The sequence below is a fragment of the Gorilla gorilla genome, chromosome 5, assembly GCF_029281585.2.
Source record: "Gorilla gorilla gorilla isolate KB3781 chromosome 5, NHGRI_mGorGor1-v2.1_pri, whole genome shotgun sequence".
In the NCBI taxonomy this organism is placed as follows: Eukaryota; Metazoa; Chordata; class Mammalia; order Primates; family Hominidae; genus Gorilla; species Gorilla gorilla.
In genome coordinates this window covers 182,881,329-182,899,629 of record NC_073229.2, presented here as the reverse complement: position 1 = coordinate 182,899,629, position 18,301 = coordinate 182,881,329, and the positions used below count along the sequence as shown (strand labels likewise).

Sequence of the window (18,301 nt, the reverse complement as noted above, 5' to 3'; positions counted from 1 at the left end):
CTGGAGATTCAGAAGGAGGCCTGGGGGCCCGGGGGACCTGGGTTGCCATCTTCACTCTGTTCTTACTGATATGACATGGACAAACCATCTTGTGTCTCTAATCCTCCACTTTCTCAACTGTAAAATGAGGATGAAAGTAGTAGCTACCCCACACGATTGTTTTACGCTTTTAATAAAACATTAAAAGACTATTCCAACCATGGATGTTCTGGAAGTCGTCTTGAGCCACTCAGCCTGCCTCATCTCTCCCTCTCTGAGCTCCCAGGGCCCTTAGCAACTTGGCACTCAGTTCTCTAAGAGAAAACCTTCCCTGAAGACAGAAACTTTATCTTAAATGTCTTCTGGAACCTCTCAACACAAGGTCAGGGCCAACACCTGCCACAGGCCTCTTGTTCTGCAGCAACCCACGAGTTGGTTGGTTGGTTTTGGTCACTGCTACCCTAGCACTTCCCCTTTCTTGATTTTAAAAACCAATTTTCCTCATCTTGTTCCTGTCACAGATCCACTTTTTCTCGTGAAATGAGCCTGAAGCGAAGGAAGAAGCAGGGGAGACAATGATCAGGGTCAAAAACCTTTTCTAGGTCCCCAGATGTGCGACAGTTATGAATGTCAAAGATTCTAAAGTTTTACAAAGTCTCATCTTTCTTTTGGTCCTAAAAAGGAGGACGACAGCCCAGACTGGACAAAGTTGGAGAGAGGACAGAGGGCTGTGGGGACAGGGAGCAAGGCGAGGGGAAAGAAAATGCACGTCACCACAAACTACTTGGCTCTCTCCCCTCCCGACTTCTCCTGTTAATGCACTCATAGTAATGCAATGACCTTAAGTATTTTGAAAACCATCCTCATTTCAAAATAAGGAAGCTGGGGTTTTAGAAGTCGTATTTCATGTACTTAGAGGGTAAAGTTACAGTGCCTGGGACACAAGGCTCACTAGGGCAGAGATTTCAACACTGTCAGCTTCCTGGGAGATTGCCTCAGACCTTGTCCTCTTGTTTTGATTTTTCATTTACAGTTCATTGTTAGAAGAAGAAAAAATGCTGAGAAATGTAACACCCTGCCCAGCAATGTTGATTATTAGACTTCAAACATATATGGTTGATTGAAATGGGGAAGAAGATCCTGAGACCTTTCTAGAGATGATTTGGAATTGCTCTCTATGCCGCCAGGGCAGCTCACAGTAATTATTTTTTGCTCTCAAGCAAGGAAAAGCCTGAAGGACAATGGCTTCAGCAAACCAAAGAAACATGAGATGAGAAGGCGAATTCTGCCACCGTCCGTGCGACTTGGCACGCTGTGAGCGAAATGGACGAGATGCAGTTCAAGAGCAAAGAAATCAGGTTGAACCACTTCACCTCCCTGGCTAGATGATTGAAATACAGTAAGCCTTGCAAAGGGACAGGACACTTAAGTAGATGAATGCCAGGGCGTGCGTTAAACACAGCCCTCCGGATTTAGGGGGAAGAAACCCCAGCCACGATGCCCACACTGTGTAAGTGCCTCCCACAGTCTTTGTCCCTGGGGCACTCACACATCTGTGGCAATATTTAGAAGTTGTTTTCAAATCTCAGGGTCTCTGATGACTCCCATTCACACCAGCCTAGTATTCCTTCCCTTCTCCGAAGTTCTGTGATGTCCTTGTGCACCGTCTCCCCCAGCAGACGGAGTCACCCCTCTAGTGTTTTCACGGAGCTCATGGCCAGTTCATTCTTGCTTTGAACAGCAGGAGTCTAAGCCAAGTCGGCTCTTTATCGTTTTCAGAATGGGGAGTGCAAAAACACCAATTCCATGTTAAAACTGGTATTAAACCCCCCTAACACCAATTGATAACTATAAATGTAGATTCAGTCTGTCACTAAAGGGAAGCATGTCCATTTCTTTACCTGAGTATTAAAGACAGGTCAGCTTCAAAAAGGCAGTATTTAAAGCCTCAGATGATTACTCCAATATTCCCTAGATTATAATTTACTCCACTGGTACTGAAGGAGATAAATTAAGTGCTAAGAAAATGACAGCACTTAGTTAAGAGACCCAAATGAATCTGAACTCCTGGGTTAGCCCATCCTCAGACTTAACAAACTTTTGTTGTTTAAACAGGTTCTCACTCTGTTGCCCAGGCTGGAGTGCAGTGGTACAATCACAGCTCCCAGGTTCAAATGATCCTCTCATCTCAGCCTCCTGAGTAGCTGGGACTACAGGCATGCACCACCACACTTGGCTAATTTTTGTATTTTTTTGTAGAGACGGGGTTTCACTACGTTGCCCAGGCTGGACTCAAACTCCTGCGCTCCAGCAATCCACCCACCTTGGCCTCCCAAAGTGCTAGGATTACGGTCATGAGCCACCACACTTGGCCCAAACTTCTGTAAATGAAAAAAATGTTGCTATATAAAATTTATTTTTAGATGAAGATAACTTCCAAGGCTAGAAAGGTAGCTCCCTATCAGGCACTCGGTACACATTTACTGGCTGAAGGTGAGGAGTGAGTGCTCTCTTTATGAGCGGTTTGTAAAGAGGCCTCCTCCGAGACCTGAATCAGTGGGAGGGATCCAACCACCGGCCATGCTTACCTGTCCTCGAAGCACACCGTGCACTTCCAGGCATGGGTCCCCCTCAGGAACACTCGGCACTGGGCGCACACGCGGTGGCTGCAGCCCCGGCACACGGCGCCCCGGTGCAGCAGGAACCCCAGCACCTGCTGGCAGCGCGCACAGCACTTCTCTTTGTACTCCCGGTCCGTGTTCTTCGCTCCTTTCCACCGGAGATGCTGCAGGTGTGTTTTCAGTTTCCTGCAGCCCACAGAGTTAAAGAAGATACTATTAGATGGAACACCAGACCCCAGGCTACAGGGCAAGAGCCCAGGCAGTAACCCCCATGGCAAGGGAAGGGGCTTTGGCATTCGACATCCCTGGACTCCAACATGGCTGTGTGAACTGGGCTCTCACTCAACATCTCAGAGTCGAGGCTCAAGGGTTTTTTCAACCGTGAAACAGGCGATATGACCTTACCTCCCAGGGTTGCTGTGAGGACTAAATGGCAAAGTATAAATAACATGCCTGGGGCAGAGAAGCTCCCTGCTAGGTCCATCCCTTCCTGCCCAAAGGCTGTTATGATAGTAAGCAAGAATAGTGAAAAGAGAGGAAAAGACACTGAAAGGAGCATCCATTCTAATCTGCAAGGCATGGAATAATCTAGAAACACACAGCATACATCCTGCTATTGGTATAAGTTGCCCAATAAAATCAACTGATGCTATGCTTTTGCTACATTTTTTTTTTAATGAGTGGTCAGCCCACTCCCCTAGACAAATAGCCATAGTGCAAAGAGATACTGTATTGGACCAAAAAGGTGTCATTTACTAGCACGCTCTTTTATGAATGTCTGTGATACCTACTTGTAGAAGAGATAAGCCAATCCCAAGAAACAAGATGACATCAGAAATGCACTTTAAAATTCAACTTTCAGGATCTACCCTAGAATTAGTACCCTTTGAAATACAACTTTGTTATCACTATGTCTATGTCACTTTGTTAATATTCAAAAGGATGTCTCAAATCACTGAAAGATCTTTCATCATCAAATAAAATTTCACTTTTCTCACTGTATTATAGTTTTTGTTTTCTTTTTTTGTTGTTGGTTTGAGACAGAGTCTTGCTCTATTGCCCAGGCTAGAGTGCAGTGGCGCTATCTCAGCTCACTGCAAACTCCACCTCCCAGGTTCAAGGGATTCTCCTGTCTCAACCTCCTGAGTAGCTGGGATTACAGGCACCTGCCACCGCCCGGCTAATTTTTGTATTTTTAGTAGAGACAGGGTTTCACTATGTTGGCCAGGCTGGTCTCAAACTCCTGACCTCAGGTGATCCGCCCACCTCCACCTCCCAAAGTGCTGGGATGACAGGCGTGAGCCACCACGCCCAGACTGTATTATAGTTTTTAATGGAAGAAAGTTTACAAGTGCACTTAGAAAGCTTTGAAATAACAGGGAGGATGAAGAATACTATACCAGAAAATTCTCCTCACTCCTCAAGCATTTGGTTGTCCAAAGTTTTGTTTTCTAATGTGTTCTGCCATTAGAAACCAAACCCTCACTTCCTCCATAGACACTGATAAACAAGCGCCAACCTGTTTAAAGATGGATCTTGACAGCTAAGGCGGAACACTGCTCTGCTAGAGTTCAGCACGCTTTTCTAAATGCTGACCCATATCAAATGGCCCACACAGCTTAGAGACAGACAGGGAAGAGTTCCCTGTTGGCAAAGCGGTCAGGAAACAGGCTAAGCAGGTTCATATTTTATGCTCCCCCTTCCTCAAAGCCAGCTGGGAAGCAAAAGTGAGCAAAGAAAAAAAGACAGGGCTGGATTCCATCAGAGTTGCTGCTTGTGAGCCTCTTTCTTTGCTTTTCTTTACACCTCCCGGCACCGTCAAAAATGAGGTAGGAAAACCCTTAACTGGAGGTCTTTCCTTAAAGAAGGGGTAAACTGGAAGCCTGAAAATGTCCCTTGAATGATTCCCACAAAGTCGGCAAACAGACCAGCAGATGGCAGACAGCAAACTTACCGCCCAAAGGCACCGTTTTAAATGAATAACAAGAGCGGTCTCCCTCCTCCTCCTGAGCGTCCTCTACGTTTAGTTACATAAGGAGGATCATCTCCACCAACAGACCTTCGTTAGAACCCTTCTCAGGCACGAAGCCCAGCAGCAGGTGGGTAGTGATTTGTAAGCAAACAGCATTGGCGACGGAGCGGCAGGCCCCAAGCAGAGAAAGCTAAACACCCAAAGTGACCCCCCGGCAAGGGCAGCCTACCGTATCCTCTCCTCCTCTGTGTTTTGAACCGCCTGGTCTCGGTACAGGACCTGGAGAATGGCCTCGCGTTCTAACTCCTTGAGAGCACTCAGATCTACTTCTTGGGCCATTTCTTCTCCGTTTTCGTTGACCCAGGTTGGAAGAGCTTCACTGCATGGACCAAGCGCTCACGCCCTGCAGATGAGCGGCGGAGGCCAGCTGCAGCCAGCCTTGTTTAAAGAGCTCCCTCTCCTATTTCACTGGCAACTGTTTTGCTTGTGGTTCTTTTTTCCTTTTTAACTGTGTCATACTCCTTAGAAGAAGAAAGCCTCAAGAAGTTCTGCGTTTGTCGGAGTTACGGCTCGCAGAGCCTCGTGCTACCCGGGGGGTGTTTTCACCGGGTTCTGCAGCAGCTGCTGACATCCATCTAAGACAAAAGCATATCTTTTTTCTGAGGCTTCACCAGAGATTGTTATAAATTATCTACAGCTGCAAGCAGATAATTTCTGCAAAGCAGAAGTAATTTTCAAGCCAAGGAAATTTAGAAATAGCAATAAAAAGAGTATCAGTGACTCATAGAAGCTAACCTTCCACTTAAGATGTTTCCAGGTCAGCAGGAACCATCATTAAAAGCTCAGCCCGTTCAATACCTGCACAAGAGAAAACAAAAAATGGCAACATTTTTCTTGGCTTAAGTATCTCTGCAGCATTACTTCCAAAAAGACAAAATATTCTACACAAACCCTTGCATTTTCTGCTCGCGGTGATAATGTAAAATTTTAAATTTGCTTAAATAACACTTCTCATATTTCTAAAAGCCTCAAACTTCCAAACTTGACTTTTCCTAATATGGATTCCATAACTGTAGTGGTCAGAGGACGTAAAAGTCTGTGTTTAATGTACATTATCCTAATTGAAGATATATTGGAAAAATGACATTCCCAACTGTTGGCTATTATTTTTACAATTAACTTCAACACTCAAAAAATTTTTAATCAATTAAGGAGGTATGAAGCAGCACCACGACAAGCTCAGCCTAGCAATTATTTACGGTCTTGAATAAGTTTCATGAGCTGCCTTATGCATTAGCTCTTGTTTTTGTTTAATGACAGTTGAAAGGTTCTGCATACATCCTTTTATCCAGAAAATGCAGAAGATCAAATCAATATACTTCCTATAGTACCATTTTTGTTATTAAATCTATGGGAATCCCTTAGTGATAAGACGTCCTTTCAATGCTTTAAAAGCTAAACTTCCTTTGCTGGGCTTCAAAAAAAATCTGCATTATATTAATTTATGATCCATGGCAAATTAGTGAATGAGAGGCTAACAGAGCTCTAAGGTAGCATTTCCTTTAAGCAAAGGTTCTTAACTTTTTTCTTAATCTTTGGTAGTCTGGTGAAGCCTATGTATTTAAACGCATAAAATAAGGTATGCTGTGTTACATAGGAAATTGATTATACTGAAATATTTAAAAATTGTAATATAGTAATATATGTGTTCCTTGATGCATGAAATATTAAGATCTAGCAGTCATCTAAGGACTCCCAGAATTTCAAAGTAGTGATGAATAGAAACAATGTCTTGAGATAGCTACAACATATCATGTGGTATGAAAATATCTGTGATTCCTGTTGGTGACAAAGTCACAAGTTCTGCTGATTCTACTGTGGTTTCTTGCCTATATCCATATTTTAAGAAAATGCTAAATTTGAGTTAAAGGTTAATAAAAATAAAGATTTAATTTTTTCTCCATTCAAGTTCATGGGCCTACAGGCCAAGATTGCTCAGTTCAGGAATTCCATATTTGTCAGTTTCCCTACTGTAAAATAAAGTTAAAATATATTATTCATCCCAACTGCAGAGGTTGCATGAGGAACAGAAAACCCAGAGCTCTGAAAAGGGATGTTCTCGGCTTCTAGTCTCTGACAAAGCACCCACAAGACCTGCTCTCCAAAGGCCTCCTCTCTAGATGAAGGGAAAATCACAAAGCAACAAGGACTTTTAAGTTCTTACCTGGCTGGGCTGGTACCTGACTATGCCAGCAGGGGCAACGCCTCTTCCCTCCTTAGATCCAGGTTCCAGATGAACAGGCAGAACTGGCAGCCCTCAGTGCCCCAAGGCTCTGAGTCTCTGGAAAAGAGGAAAGTAATAGAAAACCGTGTGTGACCAAGTGCCAAGTGGCAAGGTGCAAATTAGCCATCAAGTCACCAACTGCACGAGCCCATTCTTCTCAACTTGCCCCTCAGTTCTTCATGCTGTCTTCTTATTTTCACTCTACTAATCGTACTACTGGGTCCAGAGCTATCTGGTTTGTCTAATTCTTGAGTTTTTATTTATTTATTTTGAGACAGGACCTCATTCTGTCACCCAGGCTGGAGTGCAGTGGCACCATCATGGCTCACTGCAGCCTTGGCCTCCCAGGCTCAAGCAATCCTTTAGCCTCAGCCTCCCGAGTAGCTGGAACTACAGGTGCGGGCTACCATGCTTAGCTAATGTTTTAATTTTGTAGAGATGGGTTTCACCATGTTGCGCAGGCTGGTCTGGGCTCAAGCAGTCCTCCTATCTCAGCCTCCCAAAGTGCTAGGTTTACAGGCGTAAGCCACTGCACCTGGCTCTCGAGTGTTTTTAGTGAAGAGTTTTTGCACCTGGCTGCAAACACTTGCTCTGTGCACTGTGCTTTCTTTTCATGTGGCTGCTTGTGCTCCATTCTCTGGCTCTGGTCTCCAGTACTCCAGGTAAGCAGGACCACATAGCTGCAGTACTGGCTGGTAATGACACCACTCAGTGAATCTGGTGGGGGAATCTGAAATATTCAACCGCTCGCTCATACAGGTGGCTATTAGGTCTTCATGCACTTCAGAAATACAGGGTTCAGTGATCATTACAAAGCACTACACTTACTTTCCCAAACCCACGCCTGTGGGCCCCAGGTGCAAGTGTGGGGAACGCCCTTTCGACGGCTAAGAGGGAGCTCACGCTCCCCCTAGTGGCCATTCACTCCGCGTTGCAGAAAAATGAAATTCAGTTCATTTCCTGGATCCATTCATCCAGTCATTCAGTAAATATTTATTGAACACCCCAGGCGCTGTTCCGTGTTTTTTTGTTTTGTTTTGTTTTTGTTGTTGTTGTTGTTGTTGTTGTTTTTGAGACGGAGTATTGCTCTGTTGCCCAGGCTGGAGTGCAGTGGTGCGATCTCGGCTCACTGCAACCTCCGCCTCCTGGGTTCAAGCAATTCTCCTGCCTCAGCCTTCCGAGTAGCTGGGATTACAGGTGCCCGCCACCAAGCCTGGCTAATTTTTGTATTTTTAGTAGAGACGGGGTTTCACCATGTTGGTCAGGCTGGTCTCAAACTCCTGACCTCGGGCCCTCGGCATCCCAAAGTGTTGGGATTATAGGCATGAGCCACCACGCCCGGCCTGTTCAAGGTTCTTAAGGTTCATGACTTGACTGACTGGTCATTTATACCCTATTCTACATCTAACAAAAATATGATGCAGCTTACAATAAAAGCATATAGAAGACAGCTAAAATAAAGTCAGAGAGACATCAGCAGCCAGTGAAAAAGGACTGATAATTCTACTAAGAACAGGAAGTAAAACAGTGACCACTTCAACCTTAAATGTATTTCTGACCTTCCTGGTAGCCAAGGCAAAGCAAAACAAAACGAAATGAAAAGTCAAGATGCTGTCTATAGCTTTAATACACTGAAAGAAATACAGAAAGACATCCTCAAAATGCAAATGACTAAGACAATTGCCCAGGCGCAGTGACTCACGCTTGTAATCCCAGCACTTTGGGAGGCCAAGGCGGGCGGATCAACTGAGGTCAGGAGTTGGAGACCAGCCTGACCAACATGGTGAAACCCTGTCTCTACTAAAAATACAAAATTATCCAGGCTTGGTGGGACATGCCTGTAATCTCAGCTACTCGGGAGGCTGAGGCAGGGGAATCACTTGAACCCGGGAGGCAGAGGTTGCAGTGAGCCAAGATCGCACCATTGCACTCCAGCCTGGGCAACAAGAGTGAAACTCCATCTCAAGAAGAAAAAAAAAAGAAAAGACTAAGACAATCAACTCCCTAGACAGACAACTCCTTCTGGCTTGGCAGAAGATGTGCAAAACTGTACTTTCTGTATCACTATATTGAGATCTCAAATTAAAGCCAAGGATATAACACTACATTGTAATTCACTGGAAGTATTTCAAATACAGACCAAAGCAGGAAACCTTCTGGTGTTCCCAGTTGCCTGGGACTGAGCTTAGAGAACTCGAGGTATGTGTATTCCGCATCCATCCCATCATTGTTACTCTTCACTTTTAGAGACTTTGATCCTAGTTTCTCTAAACCTTGATTCTAGCTTCTATAAACCATGTCACTCAAGCACTTGGTTAGCACTTAGAACAACAATCAACCAACCCTATGGTTTAGCAACTACTATGAGTAAAGCCTTCTATTGATCAGATTGAGACATACCCTCTTTTTTTGAGATGGAGTTTCGCTCTTGTCACCCAAGCTGGAGTGCAATGGCATGATCTCTACTCACTGCAACCTCCGCCTCCCAGATTCAAGTGATTCTCCTGCCTCAGCCTCCTGAGTAGTAGCGACTACAGGCGTGTGCCTCCATGCCTGGCTAATTTTTTTTGTATTTTTAGTACAGACAGGGTTTCACCATGTTGGCCAGGCTGGTCTCAAACTCCTGACTTCAGGTGATCCACCCACCTCGACCTCCCAAAGTGCTGGGATTATAGGCATGAGCTACCACGCCCGGCCGACGTACTCTTCTGTTTAACTTCGGAAGGTCCACTCCAAAGAAGGGGTGACTTTTTGCAACGATCCAAGAGTTATAGCATAGAGCATCATCCTATGGTAGCATCAAGATTGACCAGAAAGCTAGGAAGGTCATTTCTCTTTGGTTTCCAGTGTTCCACTGGTGTCCCCACTGGCTTGATGGCATTGGGCATTCGATTGAACATGTTTGAACCACAGTTGCTTCATTTCACCGGGACTCGCTCCAGCTTTTCAATGAGTGCAGTACCATACCCCCATCTTTAGGAATGTGTGGAGTATATATGATTGTCACAGCGACAAATAACTGTCTTGTATTTTCATATAAATCATACAAGTCATTTAGGCAAAAAAAAATTTTAATTAACAGAATTTAACTCATATTTAAAAGTATATTTTGCAGGGTTTTGATATACTCCAAATGTTCTAGAAATGCAACTAGTGGGCCAGGCGTGGTGGCTTACGCCTGTAATCCCAGCACTTTGGGAGGCCGAGGCGGGCAGATCACGAGGTCAGGAGATTGAGACCATCCTGGCTAACACAGTGAAACCCCGTCTCTACTAAAAATACAAAAAATTAGCCGGGTGTGGTGGTGGGCACCTGTAGTCCCACCTACTTGGGAGGCTGAGGCAGGAGAATGGCGTGAACCCGGGAGGCAGAGCTTGCAGCGAGCTGAGATAGCGCCACTGCACTCCAGCTTGGGCGACAGAGCAAGACTCCGTCTCAAAAAATAATAGTAATAAATTTAAAAAAAAAAGAAATGCAACTAGTGTGTAAGTGGAAGGAAGACTGTACTTTGTTTCATTTCAAACTTTAACAAGAATTTTTTATTGTTTCAGAAAGACATCATGGAGGGCAACATTGCTTATGGTACTGGAATCACTATGCCGTGTATTGATGGCCCGCGTTTGCAGACAATGTCCTCAATATGATTTGATGTATGCAAACATCTGACTATTTCACCTTGTCTTCTCATGCAGTTTACATATACAAGTACATATTATCATTCACTATCCCTTTACTTCTTTTTTTTTGAGACACAGTCATAGTCTATTTTTCCAAGACAAAGTATGCCTAGGTGACAATTTACTCATTTTAAAATTATCTTTCAGGTTTTCGTTTTGTTTTTTCATAAAGTTTTTCCTAGCCATTAACAGTTTCTCTTTTTTTCTTTTTTCTTTTTTTTTTTTTTTTTTTTTTTTGAGCCAGAGTCTCGCTCTGCCACCCAGGCTGGAGTGCAATGGCACAATCTCGGCTCACTACAACCTCTACCTCCCGGGTTCCAGCGATTCTCCTGACTCAGCCTCCTGAGTAGCTGGGATTACAGGCATGCGCCACCACACACAGCTAATTTTTGTATTTTTAGTAGAGACAGGGTTTCACCATGTTGGCCAGAATGGTCTTGAACTCCTCACCTCAGTTGATCTGCCCGCCTCGGCCTCCCAAAGTACTGGGATTACAGGCATGAGTCACCATGCCTGGCCACTACTAAGGGTTTTTAAGGTGGCAGATGGAGTTAATTAGTAAATTGAATGAGCCTATAGTAAGTACCAGGAAGATCAGAGATAACTTCCAAACACCTCACAGCATTAGCAAGAAAAAGTGAACCTTTACAGATTTAAATTCTGGTCACTTACACTAGCAAGATATGAAAAACCACATGGAGTTCTTTACATAGTCTTAAAAATGGATAAAACAAATGTAATTCTCTCTTGAATGCTTTTGGTTTTGTGCCGTTTTGAAGTAGAACATGAGGTAGTCAAGGAATTCTGTGAAATCTATTACAATTCGTCTGCATATTTCTCCACACTGTCCCGCCATCACCACACAACACCAGGTTTGTGCTTCAGGCCCTTCTACAACGATAGAGTAAGGGAGTAAGGTGGATGATTTTTTTTTTTTTTTTTGAGACAGAGTCTCACTCTGTCGCCCAGGCTGGAGTGCAGTGGCACAATCTCCACTCACTGCAAGCTCCACCTCCCGGGTTTACGCCATTCTCCTGCCTCAGCCTCCTGAGTAGCTGGGACTACAGGCACCTACCACCATGCCCGGCTAATTTTTTGTACTTTTAGTAGAGATGGGGTTTCACCGTGTCAGCCAGGATGGTCTCGATCTCCTGACCTCGTGATCTGCCCGCCTCAGCCTCCCAAAGTGCTGGGATTACAGGCGTGAGCCATTACATCCAGCCAGGGATGACATTTTTAACACTCACAAAGCAGGTAACAGGAATAGTTGTCACAGGGGTCCTGAACTGGCTGCACCCACCTGCTTGCAGGCAAACGACCACATGCAACCACCCAGAGCAGCAGTGATGTTGCTGAATGGACCACGAGGAAGAGGAAGACTGACAGGTGACAGGAAAGGACAGGACACCTGCCCGGCTGAGACGCCACCGCCGGGCCTGGGAGAAGAGGGGAGTTGTGTGAGGATTGGAAAGGAGGAGAAGGCATCTCTAGGGTGAGAGACGGCAGATGTGACAATACTGAGGTGGGAATGTGTCACTCTTCCACTCTCCAGTGAAGTCACGCTGGTTTTCCCTTCCCGTAAACACATTCTAAAGCACAGGCATCCCAGTCCTGACCTCCCGATCCAGTTCTCCTGACTCCTCCATCCTCAGTTCCCACAGAATGCTTGCCACTCCCATACTGACCTCATTCAAGACCATTCCCTGACCACATGCACTCTGCATTTCCACGCATCGGCCCCACTCTTCCTTCTGCCCAATGAGGCAAGAGACGGGGACAGTCAGGAGACCAGGGCTGGGGGCTGGCTGTGTGGGTGAGTAGCTACCTCTGCCACCTACTTGCTGTTGAGCTGATGATGGGCAACTTACTTAAGCCCTCTGGGGCTTCATGTCCCCATCTACGAAGTAGACAGGTACAGCACCCACTTTATGGAGGTGCTGTGATGATGAAACGTGCTGATGCATGTGGAGACCTCTAGAGCACAGTGCTGAGCTCATAAGTACACTCAGCTAATGCCGGCTGACAGTCGTGGTACTAACAGTAAGAGCAGCCTCACTCTTACTATTAGCCCTTCAAGGGCCAGATCAAGGCTACCTAGTTCAGAAACTTTCTCCTCATTTACAATAAAGATCCATTGCTCCTTCAAATTTAACTGCTTTCTAATTTGTATATTTCAATGGTGACCCTGATTTCATTCTGTCTTGAGTGTTTGCCTTCTAGAGACAATATCAGATTTCAGCGATTCCCCCATCACCCAGCCAGGAGGCACTTGATGTTTGGCTTGAATTGAGAAACCTGAAGAATATTGCGACACGGAGATTTACTCCAATGTCAAACTTCCTTCCTAGGGCAGGAAGCCCATATTCAAGTACAGCAGGAAGTAAGGATGGGCAGGGGGCAAGTGAGTCCTCACTGCAGAAAACCTCAGTCTTCAGAAATCCAAAAAGCATAGAAAAATCTGAGTCATTTTGGAATTTAACAGGAATCTTTGAAATTGTATGTTAATCATCTCATGCAGGAATTCACAATCTCATAGCTTGAATATGGAAATCTCCTAGGTCCATTTTCCCAGGATGACATTTATTCGGTCACTCCGTCATTTGCTCAACAAGATCTTAAATGCTCTATGATGTCCCAAGCACTGAGTCAGGCACCGTCCTCACCTGCTTGGAGCTTAGATCCAGTCTCCTAACTCCCCTGCTACATTTTTGTAATGGTGCCTGTCTTTGTTTTACAGCACTCCATCGATCAGCCTGATTTTATCTGCCAATTAAAAATGAATAAATCCCACACCACAGCACCACCTGGAAGGAAACATTCTCCTACAGCCATGTGGAGAAGCCCCCCGACACTCAGCCATCCTGTCTCTGTGTCACTTTTGGAGCCAGACAGTCTGGGCTCATACCCAGCCAGGACTCAGCCACGTGCTCTCAGGCCAGCTGCTTCATCTCTGGGAGACTGGCCTTCCTCCTACGTGACATGGAGCCAACCCTGCTTCACAGGGCTGTTTGGGGAACTCACTGAGTCATCCAGGCACAGCCCTAGAGCAACAGCCAGAACAAAGCAAGCCCGACTCAAAAGGGTTTCTTCTACCGTTCCATCTCCCCTTCAGGAAGGCCCAAGAGTAGGAAGTTAAGCCACTGTTCTGGGATTGGGAAGGACGCAGGCAGCCATGGGGAAAACTTCAATCTAGGTGTTTCCATTGGTCTTTATCTGGTCATGCTGTATCCCAGTGGAACTTCGGCATCCAGACAAACACAGTTTGGTTACGGCATTGAGTGTGTCAGTTCAACACTGATTTTATTGGCCTCTATGTATCAAGCACGTGCCAGATATCGAGGATCTAAAAAGAAGTGAGACTCAATCTCTGCATTTAAGAAGGACCCATCCCAGCCAGAACATGGACACACAGACAAATAACTCATAACATGGTGGGATGAGTATAAAACCCAAGGATCAGAAGGCACGAGTCACTCCACACAGGAGCAGAGAGGGCTGGTGGGACCAGGGAGGGCTTCCCAGGGAGAGACGTGTGGGACAGCTCCACCAGGGGACTGAAATAGTCAGCCATGCACTAGGAGTTTGAAACAATGCCTGCTTGCTTTCCTCAGCCTAACAGCAAATCTTGACTTTGGCTTTTAAATCTGGTGAAAGGGGAAAAGTACAAGAAAGGTAAAACCAATGAAGAAAAGAGACGAGGAGGATGGGAAAGGGACACATTGTTTATTCTTAGACAGGGGCCCCTATTTCTTTCATCCAATCATCTATTGTCTCTGAGCAGTCAGTCATCAGATCAAAGGAAATAAATGTTCAGCCCTACCTGGTACGGGGGAAACGTCATCAGAGTGGAAATGCAGAGATCTGCGGTAGCATGAGTGCGTGTGAATGTGACTGTCATCACCACACACGCTTTCAAGGGAAGACTACAGAACGTTCTCAAAGCCCACAAGCCACAGCCCTGCAGGTCATTTCAAGCAGGCGGCAGCTCGCTCCTGTATTGTTTACCACAGCTATTTCCTTGAGAAGTTTCACAGCTTCAGCGTGCAGCCACCATGCTTTCTGCCTCGTACACAGGGGAAAAGTTGAGTGACTGCATTGTCCTTGAAATTTTACCCGAAGACCTCATGACTTTTTTGCTTGCAAAGATTCTTTTTTTTTTTTTTTTCTCTGAGACGGAGTTCGCTCTTGTTGCCCAGGCGGGAATGCAATGGCGCGATCTTGGCTCACCACAACCTCCGCCTCCCGGGTTCATGAAATTCTCCTGCCTCAACCTCCCAAGTAGCTGACATTACAGGCATGCACCACCATCCTCCGCTAATTTTGTATTTTTAGTAGAGACAGGGTTTCTTCATGTTGGTCAGGCTGGTCTCGAACTCCCAACCTCAGGTGATCTGCCCACCGTGGCCTCCCAAAGTGCTGGGATTACAGGTGTGAGCCACTGCAACCAGCCTGCTTGCATAGATTCTTTACGGAAGCTGATTACAGCCACAAAGGAAGGTGATGAATAAAGAACAGCTCTCAGCTCAGTTCCCTATTCATAGGCTTAAAAGACTCATTTTTGCAACAATGAGACAGCACGCATGCATATCCATCAGAAAGTCTGACACAGAAATGAAGATGTGCGTTTATAAATTTTCTGTCTATCTTGTTACTCATTCAGAGGTGGGTTTTCTGGGAAGCGAATGACACCTCAACTTCAGAATCCTTTATTTGCACGGCCCTGTCCAAGGCCCTAGATGCCCTGTACCTGGTTCCCTCTTTGTTTTCCCAAAGTCTCCACAAGTGGTATAAGTTTCAGGTCCCTCAGATATCTCTACTTCACATTAGAAGACTCGGCTGGGTGCGGTGGCTCACGCCTGTAATCCCAGCACTTTGGGAAGCTGAGGTGGGTGGATCACGAGGTCAGGAGTTTTGAGACCAGCCTGGCCAACATGGTGAAACCCTGTCTTTACTAAAAATACAAAAATTAGCCGGGCATGGTGGTGGGCACCTGTAATCCCAGCTACTCGGGAAGCTGAGACAGAACTGTTTGAACCTGGGAGGCGGAGGTTGCAGTGAGCTGAGATCGCGCCATTGCACTCCAGCCTGGGTGACAGAGCGAGACTCTGTCTCAAAAAAATAAATAAGGCCGGGCGTGGTGGCTCATGCTTGTAATCCCAGCACTTTGGGAGGACGAGGCAGGTGGATCATGAAGTCAGGAGATGGAGACCATCCTGGCCAACATGTTAAAACCCTGTCTCCACTAAAAATACAAAAAAATTAGCCAGGTGTGGCAGCAGGTGCCTATAGTCCCAGCTACTTCGGAGGCTGAGGCAGGAGAATGGTGTTAACCCGGGAGGCAGAGCTTGCAGTGAGCTGAAATTGCAGCCACTGCACTCTAGCCTGGGCAACAGAGTGAGACTCTGTCTCAAAAAATAATAATAATAAAATAAGTAAATAAATAAACAGGCTGGGCTCGGTGGCTCACACCTGTAATCCCAACACTTTGGGAGGCCGAGGTGGGTGGATCGCCTGAGGTCAGGAGTTTGAGACCAGCCTGGCCAACCTGGTGAAACCTCATCTATACTAAAAATACAAAAATTATCTGGGCATGGTGGCAGGCACCTGTAATCCTAGCTACCGGGGAGGCTGAGGCAGGAGAATCACTTGAACCTGGGAGGCAGGGGTTGCAGTGAACCGAGATCGTGCCATTGCACTCCAGCCTGGGCAACAGAGTGAGACTCCATCTCAAATAAATAAATAAAAATAAAAATACATAAAAATAAATAAATAAATAAAACATTAGAAGACTCACACGTGGGCTTGAATCTATAAAACTTGAAGCCTACCTGAGAGAGGACAAAGTTGAACAGGCGCTTTCTCTGAAAGATCACTGCAATTCACCGCTGATTCCGAGTATTCTTTCTCATTCGGGGAGCCTTTTACCACCCAAAAACAACAAAAAATATTACTTTAGAATCAGAAATAGGAATTCATGACTGAAATAGGAAGCCATGGCATTCATACTTTAAACTTGACCTCTTTGTATGGAAGAGCAAAGAAATGAGAATATTGTTATTATTTATTTATTTATTTATTTGAGATGGAGTCTCGCTCTGTCACCAGGCTGGAGTGCAGTGGCGCGATCTCAGCTCACTGCAACCTCCACCTCCCGGGTTCAAGCAATTCCCCTGCCTCAGCCTCCCGAGTAGCTGGGACTACAGGCGCTCGCCACCACACCCAGCTAATTTTTTTGTATTTTTTAGTAGAGTTTCACCGTGTTGGCCAGGATGATCTCGATCTCTTGACCTCATGATCCATCCGCCTCGGCCTCCCAAAATGCTGAGATGACAGGCGTGAGCCACCACACCTGGCCGAGAATTAATATTATTATATCCTTCTAGGTACTACTCACAATTGTTGTTATGCTTTCTATTGTGCCAACAGCTACTATTTATTTAGCTCTTACTCTGAACCAGATGGTTTAAGTACTTTGCATACATTATCTCTACTAATCCTTATTGCCACATTATGAAGTAAATGTACCCATTCTACAGATGAGGAGAGTGAGTCTTGGAGTGATTAAGTAACTTACCTAAACTCACACTCTAAACTGGGTCTGTGTAACTCCAAAACCTTATGCTTCATTTAGGCAAAGCAGCTAAGTTAGAATCTCCAACTATCTTGGCTAAATAATCTTTTCTACACCAATTCTAATTTCTTTTTTTCTTTTTTTGAGATGGAGTCTTACTCTGTTGCCCAGGCTGGATTGCAGTGGCAGGATCTTGGCTCACTACCACCTCCGCCTCCCAGGTTCAAGTGATTCTCGTGCCTCAGCCTCCTGGGCAGCTGGGATTACAGGTGCCTGCCACCACACTCAGCTAATTTTTTTTTTTTTTTTTAGAGATGGGGTTTCATCATGTTGGCCAGGCTGGTCTCAAATTCCTGATCTCAAGGGATCTACCCACCTTGGCCTCCCAAAGTACTGGGATTACAGGCGTGAGCCACCACGCCCAGCCCAATTCTAATTTAATAAATCTTTAATATCTAATGTGCACTTTCGTCTCATAGTCTCTTTCTTACCAAGCAATTTGGAGATTAAGGAAGCTTAATTAAAAGAAATTTAAATTAGACCCTAGCTAACTTTTTTATAATTCCAAAATGATATTTATGTTCCACCTCCAAACTAGAAATTACGGATGATCAAAACAATAAAGTCGATTCAGAGAGAGCAAAATAGTAATAAACTGTAAGTATAAGAATTTGCAAACCAAAGAAGAAAGCAAATGACACTCTACCCTTTAAAAAAAAATCACACCATATAGCTTTTGGATAGTGTTTTTCTGTTTTGTTTTGGTTTTTAATTAACTCTGAAGTCACTTCCACCATATCACTTAAATCATTATTATCTCAAATGTTAAATGTATGTTATTCAATAAAATTACAAGATATCTTTTATCTAATTTATTATGTTTTGTTTCCTACCTTTTCAATAAATTTAAGAAAAGTTACAATAACTATAATCTCTACCCACCCCACTCCCCCACTCCTAAAACGACCTGCTGCAACGGCCAGCCATGCCTTCTCATCCTACCTTCGCATCTGCTTCAAGAGAAGAGACCAGAGCCGGCTCTGCGGAGAAGGAAGTCAATTCTTCTTGTTAGAGTAACTGACGTATTTCTCTTCCCTTCCTGTCGGGCACAGGCTGACGCAGTGCACCCTGTGTGGCCAGCCTTACATGCCTCGGTGGCTACTCCCACATCACTAGAGACCCAGGGAGCAAAGCCAC

At 45.1% G+C, this 18,301-nt stretch overlaps 1 protein-coding gene across 19 annotated transcripts in view; it reads right to left on the bottom strand.

Moving 5' to 3' along the window:
• SYTL3 (synaptotagmin like 3) overlaps positions 1-18,301 on the bottom strand; it is a 122,202-nt gene that overhangs the window by 98,751 nt on the left and 5,150 nt on the right. For 5 of the 19 annotated variants that reach the window (XM_031012085.2, XM_063707224.1, XM_019029143.3 and 2 more), the window contains exons 2-5: positions 16,362-16,451; positions 6,797-6,913; positions 4,802-5,430; positions 2,568-2,786 (exon numbers count right to left, since the gene is read on the bottom strand). In XM_031012085.2, coding sequence (XP_030867945.2) covers positions 2,568-2,786; positions 4,802-4,911 — 329 coding nt within the window. In that variant the 5' untranslated portion in view covers positions 4,912-5,430; positions 6,797-6,913; positions 16,362-16,451. Of the gene's footprint in view, positions 1-2,567; positions 2,787-4,801; positions 5,431-6,796; positions 6,914-16,361; positions 16,452-18,106; positions 18,239-18,301 lie in introns of those variants that run through there. The other 14 variants (XM_055391013.1, XM_019029140.4, XM_063707220.1 and 11 more) reach the window with 7 other exon arrangements.